Genomic DNA, 12,561 nt, shown 5'->3' with positions numbered 1-12,561 from the left:
GGTGTGTTCCCAGAAGGCAGTGCCCCGGGCAGGCATCGCCAAGCAGAAGGCAGGTGGAGAGGAGGCGTGCAGGCAGCGGCATGCCCAGACCTGGGGCTGTGTGCAGTGAGCAGCAATGGGGCACTAGGCTGGAGGGGCCGCTGGGAGCAGACGGGTGGCTGCTGGGAGCCCCAGTGCGGCCTGGATGCGGGCTGCCCTCTCCCCAGTGTCTAGACCTGTGGAAGCGGAGCAGCCCCCTGCCCCCATGGCATGGGTAACATCGGGCAGAGTGCCCACCAGAGACTAGGGGCTCTGTGGGAGGCCGCGCCAGCTCAGACATAGTGGGCCACCTGGCACAGTTATGCCAAGCAGAGTGAGAGTCCATCAGCCAATGTGGTGGGTCCTCTGCCAGGCTGGTGCCAGGCCAGCAGGGACTCTGTCCTTGACCCCAGGTGACAGGTGCCTGGGGGCATGGTGGGGGGCACAGCCCCACCTGGGCCTAGGGAAGCCAAGAAGTGCTTTGGGAGGAAGCCGCTGGCTGCTCGTGGGGGTGGCCCACCGGGCTGCGGAGCACGTCCAGGGCCCCTCTTGATGCGGCGATCCTGTGGGACCCTGCATGCATGCCTGGCGCCCTGCGGCCCCGAGGCCTTGGACTCACAAGCTCTGAGCCTCGGTCTCCCAGTTACACCCGCCTGTGGACAATGGCGGGGCTGGGTACGCAGCTTGCAGGGCACAGCCCAGCGAGGGGAACGTGTATGTGTCGCAGCTGTTATTACGGGAACTTCAGAGTAGCCAGGATCGTACAATTAAATATATATTTATCTACCAGGAAATATTTTAAATACCCAAAGAACAATGTAATGGACACCCACGCCACACCCTTCCCCTCATTGGGCATGTGCTCCAGGCGTCCCCTGCCCCCCGCTCAGGCACTGCTAACACGGGGGCCAGCTCAGCCCCTGGGGGCCATCCTGGGCATGTGCGGGTGCTCAGCACCCCTGGCCTCACCCACTCAGTGCCAGGAGCTCCCCCACTGCAACAGCCACAGGTGTCCCCAGACATCACCCAGTGTCCCCTGGGGGCAGGGTGGCCACCTACAGCTCTCTGCCCTCTGCCCCAGGCACCTGCTTTGGCCTCCGCGGGTCCCCCCGGGCCTTTCATAGAAAGGGTTTTGCCGACCTGTGACTTAAAGGGTAAGCAAAAGATTTGTTTAACCTAATAGTGATATATCAGTGTCTTTTATATTCTGTGCTTTTCTGCACTTAAAATCTTTTCTTATTAAACATATTTAGACGGAGAGCCTATTCCCCCTAGAATATTTTATCCCCCAAACAGGGCCCAGCACCCCGGAAACCCTCACTGAGTTACGAGTGACTAAACAAACGGAATACCGCCCCGGAGTTGGTCATGGGACAGTCTGTCGTTCCACACCTGACCCCGCTCACTGTTCCAGGTGTGCGGGGATAGATGCGAAGCCGTGAAGACAAAAAGCATCCTGCAGGACGGAAATGGCTTGTAGCCCCCAAACTTTTTCTGAGACTGTCTCTCTTTTCTGGTGTTCTAGACCAGTGCCCAAGGTGGCCGGCAGGTGGGAGCGTCCTCCTTGGGCTGGGGGTCACCCGCCTGTGGGTCTCTCCCCGGGCCCGGCTCGGAGCCCCTCTGGGCCAGGGCGGTGTTTCCCACAGGCTGCTTCCTCCGCGCAGATGCGATGAGCACCGGCCGCACGCTGGGTACCGCTCTAGGTTCTGGTCGCCACCCCCCAGAGCGTCTGGCCTAGTCCTGGTGCCCCTGCTGGGCCCTGCCTCGGTGACGGGCCCCTGCGTGCAGCTCCGGGGCATGGTGGAGGGTGGGGGGTCTGAGCGTTCCCTCTCCGTCCGATGCCTTTCCACCTGTCCTGTCTCATCTCCACCGCATTGCAGGAGGCGGCCTCTGGGAGTGCCGGGCTGTGCCTCCCAGGAAGGTGCACGCCGTAGAGAGGTGAGCTTCTTATGCCAGCGGGCGCTGTGAAGGAGTGAAGCCGGCGGGTCGTGGGCGTGCGGGGGCACTGCTGTAGCCAGCATGGCCAGGGAAGGTCTCTGGGAGGGGGCGTTGGAGCCAAGACATGAATGGCGGAGAACAGGAGCCCACCACGTGGACAGGCAGGGGTAGCGAGCTCCAGGCAGAGAGCACAGCAAGTGCACAGGCCCCGTGGCAGGAGCCCTCGGTGAGGTGTGGTGCGCGAACGCGTCTGCAGCCCATGGCCGTCGTGTCCGCGCCTGCTGCCTGCAGGATCCCTCAAGCTCCTCAGCAGAATCTGCTAAAAAAATGTGTTTCTCCAAAATACCTGGCATTGGAGGTCAAAATCCACCTTTAACCTAAAGGAAAAAGATTTTAAGAGGATTTCAACTGTACTGAAACGTTGCAAGAATCGGAGAGCGGACACTCGCTGCTCACATCTTGACTGTCCAGTTGGCGTTTTGCTGTGTTTACCTCCTCCGTCCCTGCCCACTTTCCCGCCCCCCACGCATCCTCCTGCTGCCACCCCGCCAGCCTTCCCCCCAGCCCTCCCTCCCTCCATCTGATTGCTCAGATTCTGTACGCTCCCCTGTGAACACTTCAGTGGGTATTATTAACTAGAGTTTGGTGTTTTCGGCGTTTTTGAAATGTTAACTATGCCGATCAGCTATTAACTCCAGACTTCTTAGCCTTTCCTGTCCTCATACGGGTGGTAACAGTCAGACCACGCAGAAATGTGCACGCTCTTCCCTCCTGCCACTGCACAGCGGCGACCCCCAGACTCAGTAGGCATGACTCTGGTGAAGGAACGGTTCGCAGGCCACGGGGTTCTCGCAGCCCTGGAGTCCAGGGAACTGGCCAAGGTACAAGTTAACATCTGCCAGGTGCGAGTTAACCCGAGTGTGTGAAGCCGGGTGAAGGCAGCTGCATAAGAGCAGGTGGCAGGTGCAAAGGGCAGACACTCCCCGTCCTGCCTCTTCTCGAGGCACGTGTGGTGTGACCTTGGGCCGGCTGCTGGCCACTTTGCTCCAGTCCATTTAGTTCTCATGGTTGGTCAGTTGCTTCTCTTGGATTTCCTAAAATGCTGTATTTTTCTTTCCAACCCCCATGGCTTTCCCTTTTCTTGTCCTACCGCTTTGGCTGGCAGACTGCACTGCCGCTCCGGCCGCACTCTCCACCTGCGGTCACGCCGAGGCGCCTGCCACAGGTTTTGCTTTACCCTTACTTTCAAAGGCAGTGCTTAACCTGGCTTTCTTTTTGTTTCCTTTGTCTGGTTTCTTAACAGTTTTCTTGACGTGATATTCATGTTGAATTCTGTTGAATGTTTTTCTGGATTTGGAGATATGATGATAGGATTTTACACCTTTGACTTTGGGTGACTTCCTGAAATCTCTCCAAACCCCAGATTCCCCATCTGTGCGGCAGCAGTAATGAAATGAGATCATTAAATCAGTGGTCAGGCTCACAGGTGCCCTTTGGCCGTCCAGGCAAGTGAGGATGCCGGCCTTCTACTTCTAGACCTGCTGGTTTTTCAGGAAACCCAGGTTTTTCTCCAAGATGTTGTGATTTGTAAAGTTGGCTCGATTGACACCAACACTGTCGGGGTAGAAGGGAAGCCCAGAGCTTGCCCGGTGGCAGGACCCAGCCAGGTCCTTCCTGAGCACGGGCTGTTCCCCCCGCTGTCTGCACCCCAGACTAGGGAGGCTGGCCCCATGGCACCCGGTCAGCGTGGAGGCCTGGCCTGTGCCTTCTCAGCAGTAGTGTCTGAATCCCCTGCCTCTCCAAGCCTCGGTCTCCCCATCTGCAAGGAGGCCTCCGTGGGGTCACCCTGTGGGGTGTGCCTGGCCCCCTCTAGGAGCTCAGGTCTGGATGGTGTTGCTGTTTTCAACACTTCATCAAGGGGTGTTTTACCAAAGGATTAGAGTAGGGGGTTTCTTCTGGGAGCGATTCGGTCCTCAAGGGGACGCTGGGCAGCGTTTGGGGATGTCTGTGGTTGTCACAATGGGGGAGCTCCTGGCATTGAGTGGCTGGGACCACGGAAGCTGCTCAGCCCCCACGGTGCCCAGGACAGCCCCAGAGAATGACCCAGCCCTGTGTCCACAGAGCTGATGGGGAGTGAGTGGGCTCTGGGGGTGCCTGTGGCCCCCAAACTGTATATCAAGCTCTTCTCTCGGGAGGAGAGGCCTGGACCAGGCTTCCCGGAGGGTCACAGCACGGGACTGCTGGTCCACCAGGCGGGGTCCACGTTAGTGGCTTTGACCCAGCCGGATGGTGATTCTGCATACACGGGATCGGCTCATCGAAACCTCGGACTCGGCCTTGTAGACATTTTTCATTGCCCCAGCAGGTGGTTCAGCCTGTTTTATGCAAGTCTTGAGGGAGGACGGGTGGGAAGTAAAGGGTGAACCGGGTCCCCCCCAGCCTGGGGACTGCAGCTCCCCAAGGCCCAAAGCCTCCCTGTGGTCTGGGCCTCATGTCAGAAATGATGACGCCAAGGCCCCGTGTTCCCGTTTGCAGCCGCGCCTGCCAAGAGGGCTGGAGCCCCAGAAGGTTCCTGGTGACGCGTGTCGCCGGGCAGAGTGCGTGACGGAAGAGTCACATCTTTGTTATTTTTTTGAGATAAAGTTCACATATAACAAACTTCACCACCTTAAAGTGGACAGCAATGGTTTTTAGTAGACAGTGACACAGCTGTGCCCCTGTCACCACCGTCTAGTTCCAGAACATTCCATCCCCCAAAGCAGCCCCCCAGCCCTCGGCCCCCACGAGCGCACGCTGTCTGTGCGTCCGCCTGCTGTGGACATCCCACAGGAGTGGGGCCACACCGTGTCCGGCGTCTCACTGAGTGCCATGTGTTCAGGGCCCGTCTGTGCGCAGTGGCTCCGCCCCCCTCCGTGGTTGCGTGGGGCTGCGGGTGTGGATGTACCTGGTGCTTTTTTGAATGTAGGAAATCAGAGCTGGACGTAGCAGTTAAAGGCTCTCACCCCTTCCTCTCCCCCCAAGAGTCCCTGGCAACAGGTCCTTCTGTTTCTTTCAGAAATGCTCTCGTGTGGACATGTGACAGCTGCTCCGTCAGCCTTTGCTGCGTAACAAAGCGCCCCAGGGCTCAGTGGCTTCGGACAGCTGTTTGGCTGTGACTTTGTACCTGGGCCGGCGAGGGTCGCCCGGGCACCTTGCCCGTGCTGTCTGTCAGCTGTGGTCAGCAGGGGGCATGGAGTCCGGGCTGGCCTCTGCGCCCACAGGCCCGGTGCCTCAGCCACCCCTCCCCGCACAGCCCCTGCCCCAGGGACCCTGCCATGGAACTCAGGCCTCAGGGCTCCTGAGGGTGGGCTTCCAAGCTGCCAGCCACTCTGTGCCTCCCCCCACATCCTGCTGCTCAGAGCTGGTCACTTGCCCACAGAGGTGCCCCTGGGCCCTTCAGGTCAGCCAGGGAGGATCTCAGGCATGGCTTGTGTGCCTCCCCTCTGCCCTGGTCCTGACGGCCAGGCCTGGGGGTCCCCAGTCCCACTGTCTGGAGTGTGCAGCCTCCCCTCAGAGCCCCCGCTCCAGCGGTCAGAGGCCTGCGTAGCAGGGCCCAAGCCCAGCCAGGTGGTTCCGGCCAGTTGGGAGCGAGCTGGCGCTGCTCCCGGCTCCCTGTCTGCCTCCTCCCGTGTCATCTTGTTGCTCCGAGTCCCTGAGGGCCGGCCCCATCCCCAGCACCAGGCGGCCCCCCCACCCCGGGCAGAGGCCCCACCGCGGGGGCTTGGCCCTGCTGCATCCTGACAGCCCCCCGTGGCCCTGCTCTGGATCCCACAGCATCTGCCCGTGGGTGCGGCCCACCTGGTCTCCCTGCAGCGGGGAGGGGCAGCGGGAAATCCCAGAAGGCAGGGAGATGGTGAGCGACCCGGGAGGGGCTGCCCGGGCAAGTGGGGGTGGCAGCCTCTCAGAGGGGGTGACATTTGAGCCAGGTTTTGGGTGAAGCAAGAGAGCAAACCCTGTAAGAGGCTTGGGCGAGGAGGCTCAGCGGGCACAGCCCTGCAGAGGCCCTGGGGTGGGACCGGGCCTGGCGTCTGGTAGGGGTAGGGTGAGAGAGGAGCAGGGGTGGTGGAGATAAGGGGGACAGTGAGGCTGTCTGTGTGGGGTCTGTGGGGCAGGTCTGCCCTTGTCCAGGTCCTCAGCCCGGCCCTCCCTGGGCTGCAGGCTCCCACCCGCCGTCACCTGGCCGCGTGGGCACAGGGCCCTCCCACGGGCACGTCCTCCCCCCTCCAGCAGGGCTGGGGGTCTGCACCCTGAGCTGCATGCGGCAACCCCCTTCCTCAGGCCGCTGCTCTGGGTGGCCCCCAGGCCCCACAGGGTCACGGGCGATGAGGTCCCGCTCAGCGCAGCCGGGTGCACCCCCAGCCCCGGGGTCTTGGCGTGCAGTGGTGCTCACCACAGTCGGGGGGGGTGCGGTGGGTGCCGTCTCCCCACAGGTGGGCACAGGGCACCAATGCCCCCGCCCCTCGGTTCTGCCTCCCTGGGTGCTGGACACGTGCCCCCCTTCAGCCTCCTTGTCTTTTCTGCTCCCTCCCTGCATTTCTGTTTCTATTTTTTTCCCCATCAGTCCACATCCCTGCTTCCCATTTTCACTTTTTGGGGCCTGGGCCTGCGTTCACTGCTGAAAGTGGGGTGGTGCCCTTGCAGGGGGTGGTGCTGTTTGGGCGTGCCCAGTTCAGCCTTGTTTCTGGAGCCTCTGCAGTGGTCCAGGCTTTGTGCTAGGCCCCAAGGGTGCGGCAGCCTCGAGAGCAGGGCCTGCACAAAGGCCCTGGGGCAGCACCGGGCCTGGCCCGTGGGAGGAGCGGTGAGGAGGCCGCATGGCTGCAGAGAGCGAGCCAGGGGAGAGGGAGGGGATGTGTGCAGGGAGGGGCCGGGGCTGGGGTACAGGGCCTCAGGGACCGCCGGGAGGACTTGGGCTCCACCCCGAGGTGGGAGCCTGGACAGCTGTGGCCCCCAACCTGACTCGGGTGCCTGCTGGCGCCCTCTGGTGGTCGCCGTGGGGAGGGCATGCTGTGGGCAGGGTCTGCGCTGGGCTGGTGCAGGCGGGTGATGGGTACTGAGGTGCGTGGATTCCAGGTAGGTTGAAGGTGGAGGCAGGCGGTTTTGCTGAAGCACAGATGTTAGGGCCCCTTCCCTGGGTCCTGGGGGCCCGCAGACCTTTGGGAACTTGCGCTGCCTCAGTTTCCACATCAAGTAGACCCTGCTCCTGTGGGAAGACAGACATTGATGTCGGCAGGGGGGGGCGGCCTGCAGGAAGACGGCTGTGGGGGCATGCCCAGGTGGGGGCTGCGTGTGGGGCAGAAAGAGCTGGGCCAGAAGGAGGCCCTGGGCTGCGCCCACCCTGCACACTGAGGAATTAGGGCTCCGAATGGAGCCCCGAGTGTGAGACGGCCATTGTGTCCCTAGGGGAGCTGGGGTGGCTGAGGTCACTGGACACAAGGGGTCAGAGCAGCGAGCCGAGGGCTGGTGGTGGGCCGCGGAGGGGAGCCTGGCTCCGGAGCCCCCCGCCTGGCAGCTCGGTGGGGTCTGAGGACTCCTGCCCTGGGAGGCAGAGGTCACACAGTGGTGGGAGGGGGGTGGTCAGCGCCTGCCCCTCGTGGCTGGGCTGCAGGAGAGGCTGGGGGACGGGTCTCACCCGAATAGCCTGGCCTGGGCCCTGGCGGGAGCTTTCACGTGCCCCTGCTCACCCTGCGCAGACCCGGCGGTGCCCGGGCGGTGGCCTCCGCCTCCGGAAGAGGGCTGCCCGGCCTGTCCTCCCCCCTTCGCGGCCCCGCTCCCCATCCCCCAGGCTATTTTTAAAAACGATTTCCTTGAAAACAGGGTGGCTCACTCTGAAGGTAATTGGTCAGTCCTGGCCTGGGAGGAGTTGCCTTCCGGGCTGGCTGGACGGCCTGTGGAGGGGCAGAGCGGGGAGGTGACCAGGGAGGCCGCTGGGGACCCTGGGCCGAGACCCGGAACTGGGGACTCACTGCGGACTCGCCTCGCGGCCCCAGGCCCTGCGCAGCCCCCAGGCCGTCCTGTTTGCTCGCCGCGCTCACGCACCCGGGTCCCCCCGCGGCGGCCACCAGAGGGCGCCCGCGAGCGCCTGCGGCAGGTCCCCCCCTCTGCCCACGCCCTCCAGGCCGCCACCCGGGTCAGAGCCCAGGTCCGCGGACCGGGAGCCCTTGAGGGCTGCGGCCAGGTCCGCCCCGGTCACCACCTGCCTCCCTGCGGCCTGGCGCGCGGTGGACACCAGGGTGGGAGTTTCCTACTGCAGCTGTAACGGGGGCGCACGACCTGGCCTAAGACCACACCCAGTTCCTGCCTCACGTTCCGGGGTCAGAGGTCCTGGGTCCGGGCGGGCAGGGCCCCGGGAGAACCGTGTCCTCTTCCAGCTTCTAGAGGCGCCGCGGCCTCGGCTCAGGCCCTTCCTCTGTGGCCCGCAGGGCTGTGCCTTCCCGTCTCTCGGACCCTGACCTCCTGCCCCCCTCACAGGGACCCTGGGTCACCCCATCTCAACATGGTGACTCCCACGGGCAGGGCCCTTCACCTTTGGGGTCACACCAACCTCCACGTCATCGAGCTAAGGCTCAGCCAGGGCCAGTGGTCAGCCCGAGGCCTCCCCACAGGAGCCCTGCAGGCACAGTCCAGAGTAGTGGGGGGCTCCTCGGGGGTGTGGGCAGGAGCCAGGGAGCTGTCCTAGGCTGGCAGGCAGCACCGCTTCAGCCCGGCCCTGGCCACACCTGCTGACCGCGGTCACCTGGGCCCTCCGGGGGGTGCGCTGTCTGCCCTTCCTGCCCACCCAGTCCCCCGACTCCTTGGGGGGAAGCCCTGCCCCTGGTGGCTGGGAGGTTCCGTGCTCTGTCACTCAGAGGCACCAAGGGCCCGGTCTCCAGGGCAAACGGGGGTCAGTGTCTGGTCCTGCTGCCGCATCAGCCTGCCCCTTCTCTGAGCCTGTTTCCCCCACTGGGCCCCCACGTGCTCTGCGGGGACACCGGGAGCCGCGGGGAGGGTGCCGGCGGCCACGTTCTTGGAGCCCCAGCTTGGGTCCCTGCGGCTGGGGTGGGGCTGGCTGGGGCTCCAGTCTGAAGTGTGTCTCTTCTCTCCCTCAGGTCTGGCCCCGAAGAAGACGGCCCCTACAGAGGTGAGAGTCCTGTGGGCCCCGCCTGCCCCTCCCGCCCAGCTCAGGGGCGTCAGGACGGTGCCCGGCCTTCCGTGCAGTGCGCTGCCTGCTGTGCCCTGCCCGCATCCTTCGGGGAGGGCAGAGGCTGAAGACCCAGGTCTGGGGACCAGGGTGGCCTCCTGGGTGTCCCATGTCCCCTTGGGTCCTGGCCTCCTCTCCCAGGAAGCCCCCAGCCATGCTGGTTCCTTCTGAGGCTTCGTGGGGACCCAGTGGGGTCCTGGCCACAGGGTGGTGGGCAGGACGAGGGTGGCAGGCATGCCAGGAGGGCTGCAGAGCAGGCCGCCGATTCCCGAGGACAGCCCGCTAGGCGGCCGGCGCGCAGAGCTCAGGTGTCCTGGGGCTGCCTGTAGCTGTGAGGGGGCATCACAGCCGGGCTGGCCACCAGAGGCCCACGTGGCTCTTCGGACGGTGGCAGGGGCACACTGAGGGGCACGGTGGGTGCTTCTTAAATGTCAGTGACAGGCACAGCCACCAGAGGGATGCCAGCCAGGCCCTGCCCATGGGCCAGTGCTGCCACATGCGTGTTCTGGGGTGGCCCCTGACATGCCTGCCTCCGCCATCCACATAGAGCTTGCGGGAGCTGGGCCTGTGCCCACCAGCAGGGCCTCTCCTCCCAGGAGTCACACTGGAGAGCCCTGGCATCGAGCAGGGGGCCAGGGAGGCAGCTCGCTGGCCATGGGGCCAGGACACCCCGCCCCCGGAGAACAACCGGGTGCTGGCAGAGCCCAGGGACACCCCGACGTCAGGGCGTGCTCCCGTGCATGCAGGTGGCTGCGGCTGCTGACCTGCCTCGCTCGAGGGCTGGAAGTCTGGTCTGGGCGTGGGCCCTTCTGGACGTGCAGGGCCATGCTGTGCCCTGGAGCCCACCAGTCCCTGCCCCCACTCCGCACGCAGCCCAGCCCTGGCCCAGCTGGGCACGGTGACTAAGCCCTTTTCTCGCCAGGATCTCCTGAGCTTCCCGGCCCTGTGGTGCCCCCCGGCCAGCTAATGCCCCTGCCTCCTCTTCCGCAGGCCCTGTCGGTGACTGGACAGCCGGGCCCTGGCCACGGGAAGAAGCTGGGTCATCGGGGTGTGGACGCGTCTGGCGAAACCACATACAAAAAGGTTTCTCCTCTGCCCCCAGTGCCCCTGCGTGCACAGGGCCCTGAGGGGTGGGGGGCAGTGCCGCCTCTGCGTGCAGGACCCCCAGTCCTGGCAAAGTCCCTGTTGTCCTGGTGGCGGCCAGGCCTCGTGCCCCCCGGCCGCCTGCCTCCTTGGGTGAACCCTCAGCTGCCAGGGCTCCCAATGCTTGGGTGAGCCAGCTGCGTGCTGGCTCGTCTGGAGAGAGGAGGTGCAGGTCCCCCTCTAGGGAGGGGGCACTGGTGGGAGACCCCAAGGCCAGGCCAGGGGTGCAGACGGAGCCAGTGCACAGCATGTAGGCTTTGTGGAGAGAGCACAGGCCCCCTGCGAGTCATGCCTGTGAAGTGTAGTTGGATGGTTGCATGGTGGCATGCAGCTGTCACCACTGCTGGTTTTAGAACATCCCGTCGCCCTGAGAGGAAGTCCGTCCCCACCCTCCCCAGCCCCTGGCACCCAGGAACCCATGTTGTGTGTGGCTTCGCCTACATGGTGTGTCACAAAAATAGGGTCACGCCATGTGGCCTCGTGTGGCGTCTCACAGAGCCTGTCCATGTGTGTCGCGTGTTGGACTCCGCCCCTGTTGGTGGCTGAGCGATGCTCCAACCTGTGGATGGGCGTTGGGGTGGCTTTCTGCTTGTTGGTTATGAATCACTGCCATGTGCGACCCCATTCGAGTGTCTCTGCAGACACGTGCTTGCATTTCTCTCAGGCCTGTTAGGAGGGGTTTGCTGGGTCAGATGGAAACCGCTTAACCCTCTGAGAAGCCGCCAGGCTGCTGTCCACAGCGGCCACACTGCCTGCCCTTCCCGCCAGCCACGCGCAGGGACCCACTTTCCTCCTGCCCTCGACAGCCTTGTTCCTGCTGACGATACCAGCATGGGCGGGTGGGAAGTGGCGTCCCCTGGGGCTGCGATCGGCATCCCTGGTAGTTAGTTGATGGTGCTGAGCGCCTTCCATGCCGGCTGCCCGTCAGTGTGGTTCCCTGGTGGGAATTCGTGTCCAGTGGTGGCATGTGGAGGGGAGTCCAGCTGGGAGGCCAGGCCTGCACACGGGACGGGGCTTGCTCTGGGGCAGAGGCTGACTGCCCGCCCTTCCTCACACCTGTGACGGGGTGCTGGGGACCAGGCCAGGGACCTGAGGGCAGAGCTGTCCTTCCCCAGCTCAGCCACGCATACTGGGGATGACGGCCAGTGGGGAAAGGATGGGCAGCTCACGTGAGCCAGGGCACAGCAGCCCTGGGGCGCCTGCACTGTCATCTCTGTCCCCGCAACGGCCGGGAAACCGGGGCATGGAAGGCCGTGTGGTTCACCCAGCAGGACAGTGAGAATCACCTAGGAAGTAGGGAGAAGGAACCGGCTTTACAGAAGTGAAACTAGGCGTCCCTGTAGATTCGTGCCCTGTCAGACGAGCCCTGACGGTGCCTGGGCCCTGCCAAGGCGGGGCGGCTTTGAGATGTTAGAGCCTTGATAGGAAACAGGCCTCAGGGTCATGCAAGGCGGTGTTGGCACGTCGACCAGGCCAGTTTCTCGTTGTGCGGTTGTGTGCTCAGGTCGGCTGAGGCCAGCGGGTCTGTGACGCATGCTCAGCAGGCGTCCTGGGGCCACACAGTGTCAGCGGGCGCCAGGGTCCTTCGGCCCTCCTGCCATGGCAGCCGACATGCAGGCCAGTCCACCACAGGGGTCTGGATGCAGCCGTTTCCCCACAGACCACATCCTCCACCCTGAAGGGGGCCATCCAGCTGGGCATCGGCTACACCGTGGGCAACCTGAGCTCCAAGCCCGAGCGCGATGTGCTCATGCAGGACTTCTACGTGGTGGAGAGCATCTTCTTCCCCAGGTAGGCCTGGGCCCCGCGCCGCGGGCGGACGCCGTTAGGGCCCTGCTGTGGCACAACAGCCTGGCCTGTTCCTGGGGCTTCCTTCTCTGCCGAAAACAGCGCGGGCCTCCCCTGGTATCCTGGCTCTGGGCACTGGCCCTGCATCAGCTGGGACGTCAGTTTGCTGCTGAATTGGTGGGACACAGTACAATAATGGTTTTTAGAAAACATGGAAAGGAAAGATAGTCATTTTTCTTTCTCGCACGCAGAACTGGTCGGCTCTCCCCGGCCGTCCGGTGACTGCACAGTGTTGGGGCCCCAGGCTCCTCTAGTTGACCGCCATCCTCGATAGGCAGCTGTTGTGCCCAGCGGTCTCAGATGGCTGCCCAAGCGCCTGCCATCAAGTCTGTTCCAGCAGCAGAAAGGAGAAGGGGGTGCTTGCTCCTTCCCATCAGGGCAGGACCAGGAAATTCTCC

The 12,561-nt window shown here is 63.8% G+C and overlaps 1 protein-coding gene across 3 annotated transcripts in view; it reads left to right on the top strand.

Moving 5' to 3' along the window:
* The window catches only part of PIP5K1C (phosphatidylinositol-4-phosphate 5-kinase type 1 gamma), a 45,057-nt gene that overhangs the window by 11,948 nt on the left and 20,548 nt on the right, over positions 1-12,561 (top strand). For 2 of the 3 annotated variants that reach the window (XM_017653966.3, XM_017653964.3), the window contains exons 2-4: positions 9,081-9,112; positions 10,163-10,255; positions 11,976-12,106. In XM_017653966.3, coding sequence (XP_017509455.3) covers positions 9,081-9,112; positions 10,163-10,255; positions 11,976-12,106 — 256 coding nt within the window. Of the gene's footprint in view, positions 1-8,169; positions 8,307-9,080; positions 9,113-10,162; positions 10,256-11,975; positions 12,107-12,561 lie in introns of those variants that run through there. The other variant, XM_037018316.2, reaches the window with a different exon arrangement.

This window comes from Manis javanica, chromosome 13, assembly GCF_040802235.1.
Source record: "Manis javanica isolate MJ-LG chromosome 13, MJ_LKY, whole genome shotgun sequence".
NCBI lineage: Eukaryota > Metazoa > Chordata > Mammalia > Pholidota > Manidae > Manis > Manis javanica.
Note: the sequence above shows the minus strand (reverse complement) of the source record. Positions and strands in the feature narration are given on the sequence as shown.